This window comes from Apium graveolens, chromosome 7, assembly GCF_009905375.1.
Source record: "Apium graveolens cultivar Ventura chromosome 7, ASM990537v1, whole genome shotgun sequence".
Classification (NCBI taxonomy): domain Eukaryota; kingdom Viridiplantae; phylum Streptophyta; class Magnoliopsida; order Apiales; family Apiaceae; genus Apium; species Apium graveolens.
This window is the reverse complement of record NC_133653.1, coordinates 76,436,409-76,459,128: the sequence shown is the minus strand read 5'-3', so window position 1 is coordinate 76,459,128 and position 22,720 is coordinate 76,436,409. Positions and strand designations below refer to the sequence as shown.

Sequence of the window (22,720 nt, the reverse complement as noted above, 5' to 3'; positions counted from 1 at the left end):
AACTTTACACAACAATAAACAATAGTTTAAGAATTCCGACCTCGCAAAAAAAGACCATAACCCAACAGACAAAAAAGGAAATAATTCACATATGTCGTGAATCACAGCTGCCACACTATCGCGCTCTGACCGACCCGGCACCCATACGACCTGTCCAAATCCATATCACAGGATGACACAAATATTTTGGTCAGTATATAATCGACCAACCAACCCAAAAAGTTACCAGAAGCAAGGAACATACCAATTGGAGACATTTTACGCCTTTCACTAGGTATATCGTTCTCATGAGCTGCGGAATAATCTTGGAGCGGTTTCTTCCCCTTATTAATAGTCTCACGGATCCGGTCTTCACATGAGCTATCCAATTTAATATCAAAGCCTGGCCAAAATATATTGGTCAGCAAATGATCAACCAACCAACCAAAAAAAAATTCCAAAAGCAAGGCACCGACCAATTGGAGATATGCTACGTATTTTACTGGGAACATAGTTCCCTTGAGCTGCACAATAATCTTTGAGTGGTTTCTTCCCCTTATCAAGGGTTTTTTTCCCTAACCATGCTTGCCTGTGTCAGCACACGACCTGTCCAAGTTCATATCACAGCCTGAAAAAAATATACTGGTCAGTAACTCATCAACCAAGCAACCCAAAAAAACCCCAGAGGCAAGAAACATACCAACGCGAGACATGCAGCACCTTTTAACGGGAACATTGTTCCCATCAGCCGCGTGATAAACCTCAGAGTGGTTGTTTGGAAGGAAGGTTGGCATGAAAACCCGAAAATTGCGGGGCTTCCTCCCCCTATCAACGCATAGTTCTTTCGAAGGAAGCTTGACCCAGAAACCTGAAAAATTTAATCATAAATTTAAATAACAGAGAGAAAGGTCAACAAAAACCCGAAGAATTTAATTATAAATTTAAACAGCGGAGAGCAAGCTCGCCAACCAAGCAAACAAAAACAGTACCAAAAGTAACATGCATACCATGAGCTGCAGAATAATCTTGGATCGGTTTTTTTCCCTTACCAACAGTCTCACGGACCCGGTCTCCACACGAGATGTCCAAGTTAATATCACAACCTAACAAAACTATATTAGTCAGCAAATGATCAACCAACCAACCCAAAAAAATGCCAAAAGCAAGGTACACACCAGCTGGAGACATGCTACGCATTTTAGCGGGAACATTGTTTCCTTGAGCTGTACAATAATCTTGGAGAGTTTTCTTCCCATTATCAATAGTCTCTTTTCCCTGACCATGTTTGCCTGTGTCAGCACACGACCTGTCCAATTTATATCACATCCTGGAAAAAATATACTGTTTAGTAACTCATCAACCAAGCAACCCAGAAAAACCCCAGAGGCAAGATACATACCAACGCGAGACATGCAGCACCTTTTAACGGGAACATTATTCCCATCAGTCGTGTGATAACCTCAGAATGGTTGTTTGGAAGGAAGATTGGAATGAAAACCCGAAAATTATCAGGGGTTACTGTGACGCCCTCAATCTCGGGGTTATGAAATGAGGACTCACACACCTTTAAACTATGAATTAAATATGCATAAACCCCGATTAGCTACTAACAGGATCAAACAGGATAAAGTATGAGATAAGATTATAACTACCAACCATATTATATAATTTACAACCCAAAATACAACCAAATTCATATAGTCGATCTCGACTTGGAACCGACAGATAACCCATTGTATCTTATCAACCTTTCGGCTAAGTGCTTGCTCACTCAAAACATGTACTACCTACTCTGGTAACCGGAAGCCCTCAACACGGTAGGGACCACCAGGTACGCTCTTACGAGCTGTGCGCCTAAGCCTGGCCATCTTCTTTCTTAACTGCCATGGTTAGATTAAAACAAAATATATGAGTATAAAACTCAGCAAGTAACTATAAAACAGTTCTACGATACAAAATCCACAATATACCATTTCTGAACTCAGGGCATTCTACTTTATCATTTCTAGGTGGCAGATTTCTATCTTTTGGGCTATGAAAGGGTTATGAAGAAAAGCTTTGGGCTTCCAAGGAACAAGGCTCAAGATAGGGTGAAAGCCGACATTCATCACAAATCGTTAACAGGATCACAAGTGATCTTTCAAATGGAAAGCGAGAATCTTTTCATCATTAGGAATCAATTATACGATTGATAACAGAATCAAAATCAGGGTTCACAGGTTGTAAGCTAATCAATATCACAATCAACTCTTTTCAAAACATTATATACCATTTCATTTTCAAAGAATTATTCACTGAATAAAATTTCAATAATTATGGAACCCTTGATTGGACTACTTTAACTTTTAATTCATATTAATACGGGTGATCAGCCCGTACTGACCTCCATTCGGTCTTTAAGGTACCAATGGCATAATTTCAGCCTTAAACTGGACTAGCCCCGCTAGCCTCTTTATATGACTGGACTAGTCCCACTAGTCTCTTACGACTCAATCCAATCCATCAGGAATTCGTTTAGAAAACCTTGTGTTGGAAAAAGAAAGGTTTACTAAATCCATTTTATCATTACCAAGAATATGAAATCATTCAGACTCTTTTAAGTCGAAACTCATTCTTAAGTTCAATTTCAAGAATTCAAAGGAAGTGAATAAACCAAAGGTAAGCAAAGTTCAATGCTAAGGATCTTGATCAAATGATAACAAGGTATACAAGTTAGGGAATCAGAACCATTTCAAGGATCAATAGGTTATAAGGTAAACAAAGGAATAAAGGATCATTAAACAAGGGGTTCGCAAAGGTTCTTATAGGGTTTACAAGAATTCATGGTATTGACAAGTAATCAGGATAAGAAAAGGTTACCAAAAGGTTCGAACAATAATCTTATCAATAACAAGTTCACAAGAACAATAATAGGGTATCTCAAGAATCAATAACAGGGGTACATTTCTATAAAAGTTCAATACTCTACATGGCATGAACAATATCCTCTCTATAAAAATTGCACAAGTAAGTAGAGTTACTTTGCCTGAATTCGCTTTCCTGTTTCATAAAGATTAAACTACTGCCACCTAGTATACCTTTCCCTTTTCCTAGCCTGAATGCCCTCACGCTCTAAATCTACAATTAAAAACCAATCATTAATTAGATTCCCACTCGACGTTCCCAGAACGCTTAACATTTCCCTTAATCGCAATACTCTTAGAGTATATATATATATATACTCAATCATAAATACAAGCACGTTTATACCAAAACCCGTATACTTTAACCATATAGACTTCAGATCACGTATTGCGATACAAATACGATATATAACATTTAATCCTTGTATTTCAAACTCTCTACTCGAGTTACCATATCAATACATAACCTCATATCAAGACGACTCAAAAACCTCCTTTTTACATCACTTAATTCGAACCAAAACAAACAAATAATCCACATAATTCTTAGAAATCTCACATGCATTCACTTGGTAAGATATTGGATTCAAATCAATTACTTTTATAACCATAAACCATTCGGCTTTATCACATAACAAAATTAAGAGGTCCAATGATTCTTTTAGACTCTAATCTTGTCAAATAAAACTTCATATCTCAACATGCAATCCTTGTTTCATCCAAATCTAATTCCAATTCATCACTATAATTCATGGAAACACTTAAGCAACACTTTAAACACATAATCCATCTTATTTTCTATAAATTCAACTTACTCCATTCGAATTTCTCAAGAAACATCACATGCAACACCCCAAATTGACATGCAAATATAGGGATCATTTATAACCTTTAGTTCAAGCCAATATTCATCCTTTCAAACCTTTTTCAAAGAAAACCGAAGCAAGTTCAAATCCTCAAATCAAAACCCTTTTATAAACTTGAATCAAAATCAAAAATCCCTTTTTAAGAAGTAAAAATTCGAACTAAAACCATTTAATCAAGACAAAAGACTCCTTGATTCTTAAACCTTAAACACCTTAAGCAAATAACTACTTCTCTCCTTTTTATTTACACAATTCGAACCAAACACTAGCACAAAACCAACCAAATCACTTGCAATCATTTTAATGCTACCATTCATACTATCACACATCAAAAATCATTCTTCCCGCATAATTTTTAAGAAAAATTCGAACATAACAAGGTTCAAGACCAATAGAGACTTAGAACATTGACATGCAATGACTTTTAGTGACATGCATATAGATTCTTATGACATGCATCCCATTTCAATCAACTAAACACCAAAATCACTTAGCATTAAACCTTATTTCCCATTTTCTAAACATAAAACTTCATTTACCATTAAAACTTAAGAATCCATCAAATATCAAACATGCAAGTTATACTTTAACAAGAATACATCATTTCACCAAGAAAATCACACTCCTAAAATTCCACCAGCTCTCCTTGGATCACGGCTGGTGGTGGTCGAACTCAAGAGTTCCCAACACGGGTCTCCTCTTTGAGTTTTGAACCTTAAAACCACAAATCACACTTGTTTACATTCCTTTATGATCACATACCAAGAAATTACACTTTCTTGAATATGACCAAAGAAATTAAGCTAAGAAAAGTTGCTTAGAAACTTACATGCAAAGTGTAAATGAATAGAGGACTGAAAATAAAGATTGTTGATGGGTAGATCTTTGAATTTAAGATATATTTTAAGGTTGCATGTAAGAGAGAGAAGAGAGATGGAGAGAGAGCCGAGAGAGAGAGAGAGAGAGAGAGAGAGAGAGGGAGAGAGAGAGAGAGAGAGATTTCGGGAGTGAGGGAAGAAAAAGAGAGAGAGAGAGAGAGAGAGAGAGAGAGAGAGAGAGAGAAGAGAAGTGAGGGAAGAAGGGGAGAAAAAGAGAAGGGTGCGTGGCTTATATAATGGTATAGCAAGGGTAGAATGGTAATTATGCCATAATTAATTTCACTTCTCATTTTTTTATTCTCATTCCCAAAAACAAATTTGAATATTATATAGATTTCTCAGAAAAGATGAAATGGAAGAAATATCAATTTTAAAATATAGGATTCGAAATTAGCTTTTCGGCCGTATTTTTGGAATAATTTTTGAGCGAACGGTTGATTAAATACAGATTTTACAAGATTATGCTGTAAATAGCATTTTAACTCCATAAAATCATTTTAAAATGCAACGATCGCGAAATAAATCCGTCTATCACTTTTAGAAAGTCTCTAGGACTATTTTGAAGATAACACAACTAGTCTCATGCTTTGACCTTACTCGAATAATTTTATAAAAATGCATAAAGGTCCAATAATCCTTGTTTTTAATCAAATAATTCCTTAAATCCGTTTTAAAAATTAACAGATCGCGTAATCATGCATACAGACAAGCAAGCACATATTTCATACATCACAACTCATATTTGATCATAAAATTTCCCTTTTATTATTATTCCTCTTTTCGCGTATCGGGTCACGTTCTGCCTGACGGCCCGACGCTCAGCGTTTCAATTACGCTTCACAATTATCTTTACCAACACGTCACTAGAACGTAATACTTACTTAAACATTCCATTTCACATAAACACACATTTTTCACATTTAAACTCTTTAATCCCTCTTTAAGACGGGTTCCGTTCTACCTGACGGCTCGACAATACAGCTTAACCCCTAAGCTGACTCTTTAAATTGGAACGCATCTATCTACGCTCCCAGATACTAATATACAACAAATACAATTAACCATCAAAATCATTTAATCACATAATTTATACCATAAAATCATACTTTATTTACTTAATTACGTCGCGAAATTCCCAGTCGTTACAGTTACTCCCCCCATCAAGGCACAGTTCTTTCGAAGGAAGCTTGGCCCGAAAACCTGAAAAAATTAATCATAAATTTAAACAGCGGAGAGCAAGGTCGCCGAAATCCTGAAGAATTTAATTATAAATTTAAACAGCGGAGAGCACGGTCGCCAACCAAGCAAACAAAAATAATACCAAAAATAACATGCATACCAAGGGGAGCGCAACTGCGACTTTGATCGGGAACATGGTTCCCATCACCCGGGCAATAATCTCGCAGCGATTTGTGCCCCTTGCCACGGGCTGCTCTTCCTAACCAGGCTTGCCTAATGATGAACAACACAACCTTTTAACAAATTCACAGGGAACACGCAAAACAAAAAAACGCAGCAGGGAAACAATACAGTGCACCTATGAATGAGCAGTTGGAGAAGCAGTTATTTACCGGGAGACACAATTACGGGCATCAAATCTTCCATACGGGGAACACAACCACCAGCATTATTCCCATCAGTCGAGCAACCCTGCCTCTGTGTTAACCTAAAATATTTATCCAGGGTATTTCCAGCCGAAATATAGGACCGCCCACATCCTGGATCGCACGCAAACACATAACAAATACAGTGCTGGGGAAGGGAAGCACACAACTACAAAATAATGTAACAACATTATATTTTCACATCACACACATTACCTTTTAAGCCGGGCTGCTCAATCCCAAGCCCCACTACTGCCTGCCGAGCCGCATAATCTGGTAGCAGCCAATTATTAATAACAACATTGTCCGATCACAAATTATGAATAACAACAATGCTAACAACTAAGTAAAAATAACAACGACACTAAATACCAAGAAAAAGAATACAGTGCTATGAAAGGAAACCACACGGCTACATAGCAATGTGACGACATTATATATTCACAGCACATACACATTACCCTTTAAGCAGGGCTGCTCAATCCCAAGCCCCACCGATGCCTGCTGATCTGCATAATCTGGAAGTAGTAAATTAACAATAACATCATTTTCCGATCACAAAAGATGAAGAACAACAATACCAACAACCAAATAAAAATAACAATGGCACTAAAAACCAAGAAAAATAATGTGAACGGATACCAAGAAATACAATATTGTGATTGAACACCAAGAATAACAATTTTCACGCAACAACCACACCAACCCCAACTAGCATTAGAATACGGCAACTCAACAAAGTAACGAATCCACCAACATAATTTATCCACACAGCTGATTTATTACCTTTTAAGTTGTGACGCTAAATCCCCAAAGGTGCTGCACATAAATCCTTCATGGGAGCAGCAACAGCCACACCAACTCCACCTAGAATAAGAAAATAGCAATTTAACAAAGCCACGAATACACCAAAATAATTCATCCATACCACGCACACATTACCTTTAAAGTTGTGACACTGAAGCCCCAAAGGCACTACACATTAACGGCACTAAATACAAAGAGAACAGCGCGAACAGATACCAATAAATACAACAATGTCACCGAAAACCTAGAAAAACAATGTGAACAGAATTCAGTATCCCACATATTTACCAAACTGCATTTACTGACCAAACCAACCACACTACCAACCCAGCATAAAACACACACCAAAAAGTAAAACAACTATCAAGGAATAGAAATACAATAATGCCAAATAATGTGAACCAAATTTACATTCAAAACACAGTATAGCAAGAGAATGTCTGTCCAAAATAAAGGCCTAATCAACAATTTCGGTGAACACCAAGAAAAAATAATATAAGCAGAATTCACATTTACTACAGAGCCCAGCAAGAGAAGGCAGAGAATATTTGTCCAAAATAAAGGCCTAATAAACAATGCAAGTGAACACGGAGAAAAACAATGCGAACGAAATTTCACATTTACCATAGAGCCCAACAAGAGAATGTAGAGAATGTTTGTCCAAAACAAAGGCCTATTCAGTATTCAACCTATCCACCAATTTGCATTCACTGACCAAACCAACCCAACTAACAACCAAACACAAAACACACACCTAAAAGAAACATAACACCAATGAATAAAAAGACAACACCAAACAATGTGAACTGAAACCACATTGAATACACAATCAAGTAAGAGAATCAATCGAAGGAACAACAGTCAACCAAAAAACACAAAAAATACACCAAAAATTAAAAGATCGGATTTTATTAAACAGACCCAAAACACACAAAAAACACACCAGAAAGCAAAAATTCACCTTTTATTAATCAGATAGACCAAAAGAAACAGACCTCTCTCCACAACAAAGGTATGCGCCATCGAACGGAAGCCAGAATCAACGAACAGAGCAACAAACTGTGAACCCAGAAGAAAGAATAATCAAAATAAGGAGAGGAGAGGTGCCCACCAAAAGAAGAACAGCCTTAACATCCCTGCCTTACACGTGCACAAATCGACAACTGCAAGAAACCGGAGGCACAAGAAGAACAGCCGAGTTGTTTTGGCCACGAATAAGTCAAAAAAATGGTCCATCACCGGCACTGTAGCTGGCGACTCACCGGTTCTGTAGCGCAAGGAAACCGTCTCTGTAGCTCAAGACCGGGAAGAATTTGGAGAATAGTAGCAGAACAAAATTGCAGCTGGACAATAAGGGTAGGAGCAAATAGTTGGTGGAAGATGAAGAAGGAGGCGCGAGCGGTTTTAAAGTAGGAGGGCAGTACCATCTTTTCACGATAGAACAGAAGGACAAAATGGTAAATTCAGTTCAAAAAAACCATCAGGCTTTATTAATTAGATAGATAAGGGGACTTATTTTAATGAAAGCCTACCCTATGTTATTTTATTTAAAAACAATTCCCAATTTTTCTTAGTGAATATAGGATGTATCATCTAATATACATGAATGAATATGCAAGCAACACGACTGCACGATTATTGAATACACGTCTATGAGTAATTTTTAAAACCTAAAATAATGTAGGAAATTTTATGGGGTATTAAACCTTTTACTTTAGCAATTTTCATCCAGTAACTTTTGATTGACTTCTTAAAATCTAAATTGAATACACTCATATTTTAAAAGGCGTTTTCCAATCCTTGTTGAATACCTTCAGATTTTAAAGGATTATTTAAAATCCAAATTGAATACCCCATGATTTTCAAAATCCATAAAAATCCTTCAAAATCCCAATTGAATACACCCCCTAAGTTTATTTAATAAGTTGTGAGTTGTGAAGTTGCTGATGCGTCATTGATATATATTATAAAGTGTAACTTGGAAAATCTATGTTTATTCATGTTTTTTTCCATGTTCTGATTATTATTACATTAAAGTAGTGTTACAGAACTCGGTAATCGAGAGAGATCGGTTTAGGTACCGATTTCGAATTAATCGGAGAATCGGGGATTAATTGAAAAGATTAATTAATATAAAAATCGAATATATTATAATATTATTTAATATATTATTATAACAAATATATACTTATTATTTCATAAATTCCATAAATATTCATATTTAAATAATATAGTATTTTAAATTTAATAAACTGTTTTAAATATTTCAATAAAGAAAACCTTATAGGTTAATCGGATTTCAAAAATCGGACCGGTCATCTAACTTGCACAGGATTAATGAGTTAAATCGGGAATTTTTAGGATAGTGATCAAGAGCATCTCCAAAATACTCTATATTCAAACCCTTAGCTTCAAAATTGAAAAATTGAGCAGAGAGAATCAAAATCTTGCTCCAATAGACTATTTAAATTCACATTTAACCTTAAGAGTCTAATCTCTCTTCTCAATTTTAACATTCAAAATTCACTCTTAACTATTATTTTATCATATATTTTTAACAGTACTATCTTTCTCTTTTCACTTTATTTTGACTTTTTGTGAGTTCAAGATATTTTTAATAATAAAACATAGACTAAGTAGTCAATTTTAAAAATATTATTGAAGATGGGAATATATTAAATCATTAAAAATCAATAATTTATATTATTTATAAAAAACGAGACATCAGCATGACGAAGATACTCTAAATTGAGTTTCCGTGAAGAGTCAAGAGTATGGCAAATGAATTTCGTCCTATGTATTTGGAGTAGTGATGCACAAAAGGCCCACTGGGTCGGATTTTGACCGGGCCGGGTTTTGACCGGGCCTTCAAAAGCCCGGGCTTTGACCGGACCGGGCTTTTCAGGCTTTGACATTGGCCGGACCGGGCCGGCCTTTCCGAAAATGTCAAAGCCCGGTTGGGCCCTCGAGGTGCGCCTAACCGGGCTTTTTTCGGGTCAGATCGGATCGGGCCGGGCTTTTTTCTAATTTAAATCGGATCGAGTTTTATTAGAGATTCTGAAGACTACATATATTAGCAACTAAATCATCGTAAAAATGTATTAGCTTACACGGAATATTTTATGAAAACATTACTTCGTTGAAAACATTTAAATTCGGCAAAAAATAAATATATTTATAGAATAATATGTTTTATTATTGTTATTTAAATATATATAATATACTTACTATATCTTATTTCATCATTTATGCAATGAAGTATATATAAATAATATTATTAATCACAAATATGTAGATATATATGTGTTGAAAGTATTATTTATATTTATAGTAAATGTGAATTCATAAATATACAAGAAAATATATTAAAATAATCAGATTTTAACCAGGTTTTTCGGGGTTTTAATCGGGTCGGGTCGGGCCGGGAAGAAGCCCGGGTTTTTAACCGGGCCGGGTTTTGCCTAAAAATATAGGGCCCGTCGAGGCCCTAAACACGGGCCGAGACCGGGCCGGGCTTTGATCGGGTCGCGTTTGACCGGGTTTTGACCGGATCGGGTCGGGACAGATTTTCGGACCCGAGTTTTTTGTGCATCTCTGATTTGGAGGGTGATGATGAGATGAAAACCTGAGGGGGATTGGGGCACCAGCCGTAAAGCTCATAAACAAAATTTTGACATTTTTTTATTTTTTTTGAAATGTACAGAATTATTTCACAAAAGTTAAAAATTATAAGCTCGAGATTTTTTGAAAACCCCTCAATTTTATCATTCCCACGGTATCAAACATAAAGGCAAATATTTACAAAAAATAGTATGAATCTCTAAATTTATACTGCAGTAACGTAAATATAAAATATAAAATATATAAATTTCCAATAAAAAATTTATACTATCAGTATCTCAAAGTAAATTGTAAAAAGTAACACAACAGAAGTTTTAAAAAAAAATAAAAATTAAAGCAATTTATCAAATTACAAGACTTGGGCCGTAAAAGGAAGGCTAGAATATCCATGGGCTTCAAGAAGGAGCTTAAACCTGAAAAGCCCACACCCAAAACCCTGTATTCTTTTCTTCATCACTCATTTAGTATCAGCCTCTGCAAATCGAGAGAGAGAGAAAGAGAGAGGATGAATAAGAAAGAAGTGTTCAAGTTAGCAAAAGGGTTCAGAGGGAGAGCCAAGAATTGTATAAGAATAGCTAGAGAGAGAGTTGAAAAGGCTCTCCAGTATTCATATCGTGATCGTCGTAACAAGAAGCGTGATATGCGTTCTCTTTGGATCGAACGCATTAATGCCGGCTCTCGTTTACATGGAGTTAGTATTCTCTTCTTTTTATTTAAGATTTTGTGTGTAGTTTGTGATGAGTTTTGTTATGTGTTTTTATTTAATTAAATTTAATGGGATGAATTGAAATGTTGAAATGATTATTGGGTATTAAGGTTGTTTGATTCAGGGTAATTTTTTAAAGGATGTAAAAATTAATTTGGGGTTTGTATGGGGAAGATGTAAGATTTTCGAGGGCCAATGGTGAAATGCTATTCCTAGAATTTATTTGAATATGTTGGCTTATCGTTTAACCGAATTATATGTTTTTATTTAATTAAGTTTTGTGGGATGAATTGAAATGTTGAAATGATTGTTGGGTCTTGAGGTTTTGTTAATTTAATGTTGAAATGTGAAAAATTAAGGATTTGGGATTTGTAGGGGGGAAGATGTAATATTTTGATTTTTTAGGGCTAAGCAGATTTTGAAATGGTGAAGTGCTATATGTAAAATTTATTTGAACATGTTGGTGTATCTTTTATATGTTGACTGTATGTTGGATGATCTTTTAACAGAATTGCAAGGTTTTGGAATTTGTGGTGATGATTTGGATTTTGGAATGTCTTGTTTAACAAAGTTTACAAATTGGAGCAATGGTTGCAGGATTAATATTTGATCATGTAACTCACTCTTGAGTTCTTTTAATTTACGTTATATTGGGAGTTTTACTAAAAATGTATATTGTAATTTTGTGTTGTCTTAAATTTGATAGTTTGGGCTTAAAGAACTGAACCATATTTGTGGAGTATATTTAATCTTGTACTCTGGTAGTGCATATTGTTGCTACAAATCTTGTATGTTGTGATATGTTTTGTTAAGAGTAGCATAGTTTCTAGGTTCGTATCTGATTGAACATGGTAATTTACAATGAGACTACGGAACTAGAAACTTCACTTTCTAAGAGCAAGTCCAAGAGTGCCCTAAATTCATGTCCTAAACTAGAATTTAAGGCATTTTGTTTAAATGAGTGCTCCAACAATATTTTAGTGGTGCCTTAAAACACTAGGACATTTATCAAATGCCTCATTTTTAAGGCATCACTAGGCATGCCCTATTTAATTTATATCAAGAAAAATTTCTTTTCCTCTCTTTTTACTCATTTCTTCTCTCTCATCTTTTTTTTCCCTCCAATTATAATTTAAATATAATATTATTCTAATAATAGGGCACCATTATAAGGCATATTGTTGGAGTTAATATGCAAAAATCATGTACAGCAAGTCCAACAATGTCCTAATAAATGCCTTATAAATATAATAAAATATTGTGTCCTAGTGATTTAAGACAATTTTTATTATATATCAACTCCAACAATATGCCTTATATTTGTGTTTTATTACTAAAATAATATATTTGAATTATAATGAGGGAAAGTAAATGATTAGAGGAGAGAGATGTGTAAAAAGGGGGGAATAAATTTTTAATTGAAATAAATGAGATAGGGTATGCTTAGTGGTGCCTTAAAAATGAGGCACATGATGAATGTCCTAGTGTTTTAAGGCACCCCTATGACATTGTTGGAGCACCCTTATATCCAAAGTGCCTCAAATTTTAATTTAGGACAAACTTTTAAGACACTCTTGGACTTGCTCTAGGAACTAAGTTCGCATATGCTTTACATTTTTTTTGAAATTAGACTCTGATGTTAATATGTTTGTTTTTGTCCAATCTCAGGTGAATTATGGTAACTTTATGCACGGGCTGATGAAGGAGAACATCCAACTGAATAGGAAGGTCCTGTCAGAACTATCTATGCATGAACCATATAGTTTTAAGGCCTTGGTTGATGTATCACGCACAGCCTTTCCTGGAAACAAGAAAGCAATACCGACTCCAAAGAAAGAAGGCCTCCAGATGCTTGTCTAACATGTTTGCCTACTTCTATGTTTTGTAGAGTTTAAATTGTAACAATTGGATCAAGTCATTTAGAACATGCGAATCCTTCCAAATAATATTCCAGCTATTTACATGTTTTATGTTGTCATCTTTTTATTGACTCAATGTTACATCTATTGATTTTATTTTTTGAGTTCAACATGTTCTGAGTTCTATCTGACATGGGACGTGGCCTTATCAACTTGTAATGTATACATTGTATGGGTCAGAGAGATTATTAGTTTCATTAATGTATTCATGAAGACATACGACAAGTACGATATTAGAATTTAAGGTTAAAAGGTTCAGTGGTGGAATGTTACATGAATATCTGGCTCAAGTAAATGCACCTCTGGTCTTGTTCATGGGAAGAGGATTGTAATTATCCGTACGTTGAAATATTATTAGCCATATAATACAGCTAAAGTGCGAAGAGAACTTTATAAAGGAGAAGAGCCAACATTACTTTAAACACTACAGTTACATCTTCAATTTCACCATACAACTCAAGTTCAAAAAGAATTTGTACAAAAAGAGAACTTGCCAATCCTATACCAAAAAAGGCACAAGGGTACAATGGAATGGAGGACATCAAGGAAGATAAATCCCTTGGATTACAATCATATACCTTAAATCTATTACAAATAGCTTACAATATGAAAATACATCGTCACTCACAATCTAATACCTTGCTCCTACCTCAAATACCTCTCAACAAGCCAATGACCGAAATTATGCACACAACTGGCTCTCAATTCAGACTTTATCAACATACCGAGACTAAAGCATGGATCTTAGTCAGCTGATTGAGTTCGGAAGTAACTCTAATCTGGACATGACACAGGTACAGTTTTATATTTCTTAACAGCAGCTTTCCGAAGAAACCACATCAATTTTGTCAGAGTTGAGATTGATATTGGCCTGGGACCTATCCGAAGAAGCTTCTCTTTGTTGATTTTCATATTTCTTTGCATTAAGGAAACGACCGCCATTTCCTCTAGCTCTTCGCAGAGCATGCTGATGTCGAGATTCATGCAAGTACGGCTACAAAATAATTCAAAATGTCAGCACGAGGAAAACGATTCTTACTCGAACATTACGGAATTGAGAGAGATCAACTAAACAAGTCGACAGAGTCTTACTATATGTAGAAAAAGATTGGTGCAACAAATGGCAAATGGGAATGTTATGATGTCGCAATGAGTTAATACCATAACATAAAGAACAACAAAGGTATATTGAAGTTATGCAAACCAACATTTATACTTGAGCACCTGTTAACGAACGAAAATTAGTGGCAGTGCGAAGAACAGTCATAAGGCAATTCTAAATATACTAAGCGAAGACAGATAATTAGGTTGCTTTCTGCTAGTAGATTTCCTTTTACCTTCCCCCGTATAATTATTCATATGATAACATAATAGTATGCATGATCTACAATGGAGTAAAATAAGAAATACAGTAACTACATAGACCAAAATGATAAACATAATCATTTAAATTGCAGACATGTAAAAATAAATTATGGTACACCTTACGAGACTTGATAGCTTTGTTTTCCGATTCAGCTTTTGCACGAGATTGTCGACGTCTCATGATGCCATGATATTGTTTCGCATTAACAAACACAGGCTCCTCCACTGCATCTGAGGGTAAGGGAACACCAGCTTGTTGGATTCCCATCAACTGAAGATGGACCTGAAAAGCCATACTGCAGGACTCACATCCTTATTTTTATTGGTGTAAAAAATACAACTGTATAAGTCAAGGTCCATGACTGAAACATTGGAGACATACATACCATTGGTTGTGTTGGATATGGCTGTGCAGGATATGGCTGTGCGTCATATGGAGCAAAAATGCTTCTGTAGTATGGGTCTGGATATTGGTATGCTGCTTGCCCCTGAAATATGATGATCACAGTTATAGAATGATTGATGAATGTACTTCTATCTAGAATAGATAATAGATATCTACACTCTGAAGGAGATTTATTACAGGTAGATTTTTATGTTATGAAGAACCAGGACTCCTACACACTTGTATTTCATATTATTTTCTTAATACCCTCAAAGAGAATCTACACGATATATTGATTTGGAAGCAACTGATGGACCAACAAATAATATGACACAAATGAATGTTGCAAGTGAAATATTGATGCCCCGAGAGTAGATTTTAAATTTACTCGGCAACACAAATGAATATTATCTTTATGATTATATTAAATCAGCCTACTTGAAAAGGCATTTGTAGGAGTTTATTAAAATTAGGAGTATTATAATATTTAGTAGACTACTACTGTATACTTTTTTGTCAGGATTTTTGGAGTTTCCAAGCACAAATATGTGAAACAGAAGTTAATTCAGACCATGGCAACTTTGGACCATTTAAATATTTTCTAAAGGAAAATAGCATTTTCATTGCAAAATGGAAACTTATACTTAGCTAGTTTCCAGCAAAATGGATTTAAATAAAATTAAACTACTACCCATGTCAAATAAAATTATCTTTTCCTACATATAACTCATTCTCAGTAATAATTTTCTTCCAGATAGTGAGACGCTGCGAGATGGGTGCTTATGTTGCTATTGAGGTAAGATGGCTACTTTAAAATTTGTGTGAACAAGACTAAAATGTGAAAGCTTGTATACCAAATGTCAAGCCCCATCTGTTTAATACTTTAATTTCATTAGAAGGAAGGAAAATAGGTTACTATATGATCGAAAATACTGCATCCATAAACTATATGCCAAGTTCAGGTTCATGATATTGAAAGAGCATCTGGAGCTGAAAGTGGGTTAAAATTGACCAAAATAAGGTATAGATATTCCTGAATTTCAATTTCTTTTTCCTATGATTAAAAATAGTGAATAATCTCTGTATCAAATTTATAGCATTTTTTAAATAAGTTCATAAATTTACCATTGTATTGCCCACTCCAAGCAGCGGAGATGTGTATTGAACAGGCGGTGCTGGAACACCGGGATGAGATATCTCAGTTGCTGGAGATGAATACTGGGTTTGAGATTCTGCATGTGTTTGTTGTTCATCAGCCTCGCCACTATTATCTGAAAATAGTTTACTACAATGTGACATTTTAAAAACAAAAGCAAAGTAAACAGTAAAACTAAAAAACAACATAAGCAACCATATAATCCACCTGCTACTAGTTCATTTAGATTCCTCACAATTTAAGCTACTCTGTGCTCAATATCATATCAAGTGCAAAATTTCCTAGATTTCAAAATTCTTTAATATTCCTACTTCCAATCCCTTCCCTGCCCTTTACTCTGTAATTCTCTATTTATTTCTTTTAGAAAGGGAGTGGAGTTTTCAAAGAGGGCCAGTAGGAGTGCTCTTAGCAGTAAGTTTTACGTAACAATCTAAAGAAAAAAGCATCATTTTCAGCATAGCAAATTGCCCGGTGCAACAATGAACAGGCATAACAGTCTTTCATGTGCCCAAAAAGTGACAATAATTAATAAATGGATACGTCATACAGAAAATCAGTATGATTGTATCACAAGTTACAACATAGTACAAATGCAACAGTGCATGTACTTAAACTTTAGAACTGATCTAATGCCAGTTTTGTCCTAGAAGCAACTTACCTAGTTGTATATCACAAACTCTAGACTAATTTTGAAACAACAAGATGAGCTGAATCTAGCAGTCGATCCCTTTGAAACAGTGGTATAAGTTGCTGTCATAATTTTACTTCCCCATGTAAAAAGAGTTTTATTTTTTGTCAAATAGTATGGGAACTAAGTTGAGAACCATCATTGAAGCATTTTTTAAGGAAAAAGTGTATAAAATTGCATAAAAGAACACGCTTAATATTTAGTAACACAATATGACCCGCTACAACCTTCATAATCCTCACCTCATATTGATGCTTTCACTCCTTCCCAAATACAATATTTATATTTCTTTTCATGAACTTCTCAAGAAAATATCTTCTTTTAACAATTAAATTGTAACTAACAGACATTCATTGACTTTTAAATGTTGCAGAATATGCATCGAAACATCTGTAATAAGTTAAAAAAAAAAAATCAATTTTCCCCAGGGCAGCAGATTCCAAGTAATGGACACATCAAAAATGAACTCTCAAAGTATATAAGCTTGTTTAGGAGTATGCAGATTAACGTGATGGCTGTTCAACATCATAAAATTAATAAGGACCAGTTTCTGAAGCAAACGAAAAACAAGTTTCGATTCTTGAAATAGGATAAACTACAAGTACACAATTTTTATGACAAGTACCAGAAAACTCATGTAGAGAAGAAGTCATGATGCTGCCGCACAGACTACTCCCCGACGCCAGATCTAGAAGAACAAGTAGACATTCCGAGTCAGTATGATAAGAAGTCAGAAACAGCGTACATTCAAATTCATAGTCCATGCCTATCATTAAATTGCTAGCAACTACTACACAGAATAAAAGTAGTTACAAAAACCGCAAAGGAGATCATTCTAAATTTAATGTGTCATGCTTCTATAAGGTATCCATAGTATAAGCCAGGGAATGAAAATACTGCATAACTGGCCGCTTATGATCTCACTTACAATGCAAAAGGTACATAGACATGTTATAGCAAAATCCCTATGAGATAAATCCCCTCATGAAGTAGTAACACACTACATTACATTACATATTTTTGTCTTAAATTACTTTTTTACTCCTCTTAGTTCGCATACCAAATACAATAACCAAAATATTAACATTTTTCTGTTCAACTATTTCGGTCGATTCGAGACAATGGATGAAAACATGTAGCACATTTATCTTCAGTTGTAAAATGCATTTTATCTCGTACTCCAACGGATCGAAATCCAACAACAGTCGATCATATTCCCAATACTTATCACGAAACTGGATACACCTCCCTACTATTTCATACCGTGTACTTGTAACAGTAAAATTAACAACCACTTAGAATTCGACACTGAGAAAGTTCAAATTAAGCACCTATTCCGCAGATTACACAGCTTGTATGTAATTAAAACAAAGTGAGCTCAACTAAACAACTTCAACAACAATAATTCTCGAAAAATAAATAAAATACGATTATAATTCACAAATTTAAAGTAGAAAACACAATTCTCCAAATTAAATCACAAACAGAGCAATAACTTATATATTGAACACATAAAACATTTAATGAAAGCTGAAAATGTAAGAATTAAGAAATTATTAAAAAGGTGGGAATTAAATTGAGAAATAGAAAATAAGAGAAGGAAATTAGGGTTAGAAATGAAATTGTACCTTAGAAATAAAAAGAAAAATGAGGGGGGAGGAGGAGTGTGTTATGTTAAACAGAGCTTTCTTTCTTCTCCACCGCTAATATGTATGTATGTATTCTCTCCCAATATTCACCTGCTATCATTTATTACTTTTGTTTTAATATTTTCTGGATTGTCAGTGTGTTCCACTTTTTTATATTAGAATAGATACAGTCAAACAGATCATTGTTTATACAAAGAGTTAATTGCAGTTCGATGGACTTAATTATTACTGTTCTATACATTATATTTTAGTATATTTTTAATACTTTATTAAAGTATAATTTTTTAATATTTTTTTCTAAATAAAAATTTTATGTTTAAAATTTTATTTAAAGAAAGATTATGAAACTATGGAATCTGGTACGGAGGGAGTACTCATTTGCACGAGAAATAATTTTTTTATAAGGATGAATGTATAGTTGTGATAATTTTAAATATTATATATTTTTCACATATTTCATTTTTTTGTTAATTTATTAATTACTCCATATTTCCGAAATATATATTGTAGGGATATTTTTAGAAACCAAACATGTTTCTTTGCAAATTCTTCATCTGGGTAAAATGTAAATATATTTTTTCTAGGAAAATTGGATTTTTTTTTGGTATTGTTCATATTCCTTTAAAAATGTTCTAAATCATTTTTTTATTAAGGCCTTATTTTTGAGTTTTTTAAAATAAAGTAAGTAATTTATAAAAAGATAAAATATTAATAAAAATTTTGAAATTAATGTTTTGTTAATTTTGTAGTCATTAATAATTATTTTTGTTCCTTTTAAACATGTGTACAAATAAAACTAATTTACTTATATTTTATTTATTTTCCTTAATTTTTGAAACTTAGAAATAAGGGGTAAAAGTTATTTTGTGATAAAGACCAAAATAGCAAAGCTTGAAGGGGTTAATGAAATGCTAAAAAAAGCAGGACACGCGTACGTAAGCTAACTCAATCTGAACCGTTAAATATGCGATGGAGAACAGATGACTATGATACTATAATAATTTATGTGGATGGTGTGGTTAAGAAGTGACAGGTGGGTAGGCTCGTTTCCAGCCAGAAACTTCGTGCGGGGTCGGCATGATAGCTGAGAGAATAAGAGCCTCAACACAAAGAAAAAGGCTGACTTAAAGTGGGCCACATCTGGGGATCTTAGTCATCTTAATCAATTAATTAAGTCCCTTATCTATCTATTTGATCAAAAAAAAAAAAAAAAAGTCCCTTATCTATTCTTTCTTTCGGTCCCGCATAGCATTTCCGTACTCTATAAGCAGCCGCAGCGGTAAAAAAGTCGAGCCAGGATGAATTTGAACGAATTTTTAATTAATTCGGATAAAATTTTAGTGAATCGAATTTTGTTCAATAATTTTAGCGAAAAAAAATTCTTTTTTGAATTTGAGTTCGATCAAATTTAAACCGAATACGAACGAATACATATGGTTCGTATACATTACATTTATCTTTTTTAAAAATAATTTTAAATATTATTTTAATAAAAAAATGTATCAAACTATTAATTAAATATTTTTTACCAAATAAATATTTATTTGAAATAATTATAAAATATAATTCATATATATTATTAATAATAATTATATTATTTATACATATAATATTATAAATATTTTTTTTTCTTTTAATCGTACACGAGTTTAACGAACGAACCGAACTCGAGTCGAACACTTTAAAAGTTTCGTTCGATTCGTGAAGATTATCGGACAAGAAACGTTGTTCGAACTCGAGTTCCATATTCTTATGGAAGGATATTATCGGACTCGAATTCAAATGAACCGGAAAAATTTAACGAATAGTTTGATCAACAACCCTAAGCAACACCCTGTAAAATAACTTTTTTAAGGAAATGTTGTTTCCGGAGCAAAACATTACTGAAAGACTAAACATTCCTTAGGAAAAAAAATCAGTACAAATATTATTTGATCTTTTTATATCTTTTCACTCTAAATATAAAAATAATGCTTTCAAAATAATATTTTTCTTTATTTTTATGATTAAGTAATGATAGTAGTATATGTTTCCTTTCTATTTATGGATTTTTAATCATCAATATAATTATATAAATAAGAAAACAGCGACGTTTATGTGGCGCCCCTTAAATTGGTTCATTCTATTTTTTGAATTTTCTCAAATTTTTGATTTAAAAGTTGTTAAAAAAAACTCTTAGATTGGCTCATTTTTTTTTGATTTTTTTCAATTTTTTGAATTAAAAACTATATTTACCTTATATTCTCATAAACTTTCTACACAAGTTATATAATTGACATAATTAAATTCCTATACTTTCAAAGCAAATTTTATAATATACTCTTCTTAACTTTTTACACAAATTTTATAATGAGATAATTAAATTTAGGGTATGTGTGCCTATATAATAACATTTTTAAAATACGAAAAAGAGCAGCACATTCGTATCAAACGAAATATGTTCTATGACTTTAGCACCCAGTGCAACGATTCCGAGTGCAATAACAATCACCAGTTTACGCGGGTTTTTTTAAATTTGTATAGGCTTGTTGTAAAAGCCCGCCAATTGAAAGGTAAAATCTAAGTATCCCAGTTGAATATCACAGCACAACTGACTTGCAACATTAAACAAAATAAAAAATAATAAAATAATAATATGTCAATGACACATGGCCTATATATAAACTCGATAAAAATTAGTGGCATGTATGAAGAAGACTCCCTCAGCAACTTGGACTACAGCCGTCGGCGTAAACAATTTTATCTGTGGAGTTGTTACAATCACCGTCAAACTCTCATATTCGACTTTTAATTCATTTTTTACAAAATTCCGACTTGTTTGCATAATTCAAATTTGGCAACGATTTTTTTAGGGAATTTGTCAAAAATACCAGTTTTGATATATTTATTTGAAATTATACTCTTGCCTAACTAATTGCAAATATACTTTTTTTCGAATTTTTATAGTATTTTATTTGCAAAAATACGTTACTAACTTTTTTCATCTACATGCCAATTTCTCCCCTAACATGATGACTTCGCTCTCTCTTCTTCTCTCTGGCGACTTCGCTTTATCTTTATCTTTGTAATTTCTATCACTTTCTTGTAAGTCTCTCTCGCTCGCTCGCTTTCTCTGTCTTTATTTCTCTCTTTAGCATTCATTCTTTCTCAATTTTGCTTTCCCGATCAATCTGTAGGAGTTATTTCAAGGTCGATCAAGGATTAATTTTCTTTTTTTCACCCGTTACAGATATTTTGATTAATGTTGTTTGTATTTTGTTGATTTTTTAAGCAATATGTGTAAGCATATGCAACCCCTAATTCGTTAATTTTACTGTTTTAATACATATGATTAGTGATATATGCATAGTTTATATTGTGTATTAAATGTATGTATAACTTTTTTTAATTACAATAGGGTAATTTCTTATTAAGGTTTTGTTTGTATTTTGTTACCCCTCTGTGATTATTATGCTTTGTATATATATTTATATTTTTTTAGTTGCCTCTTTTTGTAAAATAATGTAGTCATTTATATTATGAAATAGTATTTATAGTTGAATGTTGTATCAGAGAACAAAGTATTGTGTTGTTTATTTTGAATATGTTGTTAAATTGTACTTTGTGTTTTGATACAGAAAAAATGATCAATGTAATGCAAATGTTAAATGTAATAGTCAAACTTTTTGGATTGAGTAAATTGTGCAGAGTGAGTTGATAGTTCACGAGCCTCGTTCGAGAACAAGTGACCAAATTGTCATTATATATGGGAAATATAATGAAACCCAGGTAGCTCAGAGCCTTCCCAAGCATTCATACTTTCTGAATCGTTATGAAAAGTACTGCATTTTATCTAGATTTTCTTTCTTGACCACTTCCCTTGAATAAAAAATAGTTTTGGAGTAGTAATTAGTTTATGAGTTTTCCAACTATTCGTACACTAGTTTTTTCTTTTGTATCATTGCCTTTTTTAGATTATGCTTCCTGAATTTGTCGAAGCACCTTAGCAGTAATCAATTACTAGTTTAATGGTTTTAGACAATAGTTTCATCTTTTAGAATTATTGTTTTGAAAATGTAGAATATGGTGTTACTTTTATGTGGGAAAAAACATAACAGTGTAGTGCACTCTACATTTTACTCTAACAAGACATTAAGTGCTTGGCTGGATTTGCTCTCACCATCCTTATATTGGTTGCATTGTGAGATTGGAGAA

The 22,720-nt window shown here is 33.5% G+C and overlaps 2 protein-coding genes across 7 annotated transcripts; one reads left to right on the top strand and one right to left on the bottom strand.

Moving 5' to 3' along the window:
* Positions 1 to 11,099: 11,099 nt before the first annotated feature.
* Positions 11,100 to 13,334, top strand: LOC141670565 (uncharacterized). Its single transcript, XM_074476494.1, has 2 exons — positions 11,100 to 11,349; positions 13,033 to 13,334. The coding sequence occupies exons 1-2, from the start codon at positions 11,164 to 11,166 to the stop codon at positions 13,222 to 13,224; spliced, it is 378 nt and encodes a 125-aa protein (XP_074332595.1). The 5' UTR covers positions 11,100 to 11,163; the 3' UTR covers positions 13,225 to 13,334.
* A 338-nt stretch (positions 13,335 to 13,672) lies between these two features.
* Positions 13,673 to 18,647, bottom strand: LOC141671636 (nuclear transcription factor Y subunit A-7-like). 6 transcript variants are annotated; one of them, XM_074477918.1, is made up of 6 exons: positions 18,506 to 18,647; positions 17,503 to 17,565; positions 16,159 to 16,265; positions 15,035 to 15,136; positions 14,767 to 14,944; positions 13,673 to 14,277 (listed from the first exon to the last, which is right to left on the bottom strand). In XM_074477918.1, exons 2-6 carry the CDS (start codon positions 17,512 to 17,514, stop codon positions 14,095 to 14,097), a joined length of 582 nt encoding a protein of 193 aa, XP_074334019.1. In that variant the 5' UTR covers positions 17,515 to 17,565; positions 18,506 to 18,647; the 3' UTR covers positions 13,673 to 14,094. The 6 variants fall into 6 exon arrangements, with proteins under 6 accessions (XP_074334019.1, XP_074334016.1, XP_074334018.1 ...); XM_074477915.1 differs by having other exon boundaries at positions 16,159 to 16,304; positions 18,506 to 18,646; XM_074477917.1 differs by having other exon boundaries at positions 14,767 to 14,931; positions 18,506 to 18,646.
* Between the last annotated feature and the right edge of the window lie 4,073 nt (positions 18,648 to 22,720).

Bases quoted from the DNA above. Each gene is read 5' to 3' on its own strand.
- LOC141670565 (XM_074476494.1), top strand. From the start codon at position 11,164: ATGAATAAGAAAGAAGTGTTCAAGTTAGCAAAAGGGTTCAGAGGGAGA. The intron at 11,350-13,032 runs GTTAGTATTCTC...GTCCAATCTCAG, and splicing joins CCGGCTCTCGTTTACATGGA to GTGAATTATGGTAACTTTAT.
- LOC141671636 (XM_074477913.1), bottom strand. From the start codon at position 17,530: ATGACTTCTTCTCTACATGAGTTTTCTG. The intron at 15,137-16,158 runs GTAAATTTATGA...ATCATATTTCAG, and splicing joins TTGGAGTGGGCAATACAATG to GGGCAAGCAGCATACCAATA. The intron at 14,278-14,766 runs GTGTACCATAAT...ATTATTTTGTAG, and splicing joins AAGCTATCAAGTCTCGTAAG to CCGTACTTGCATGAATCTCG.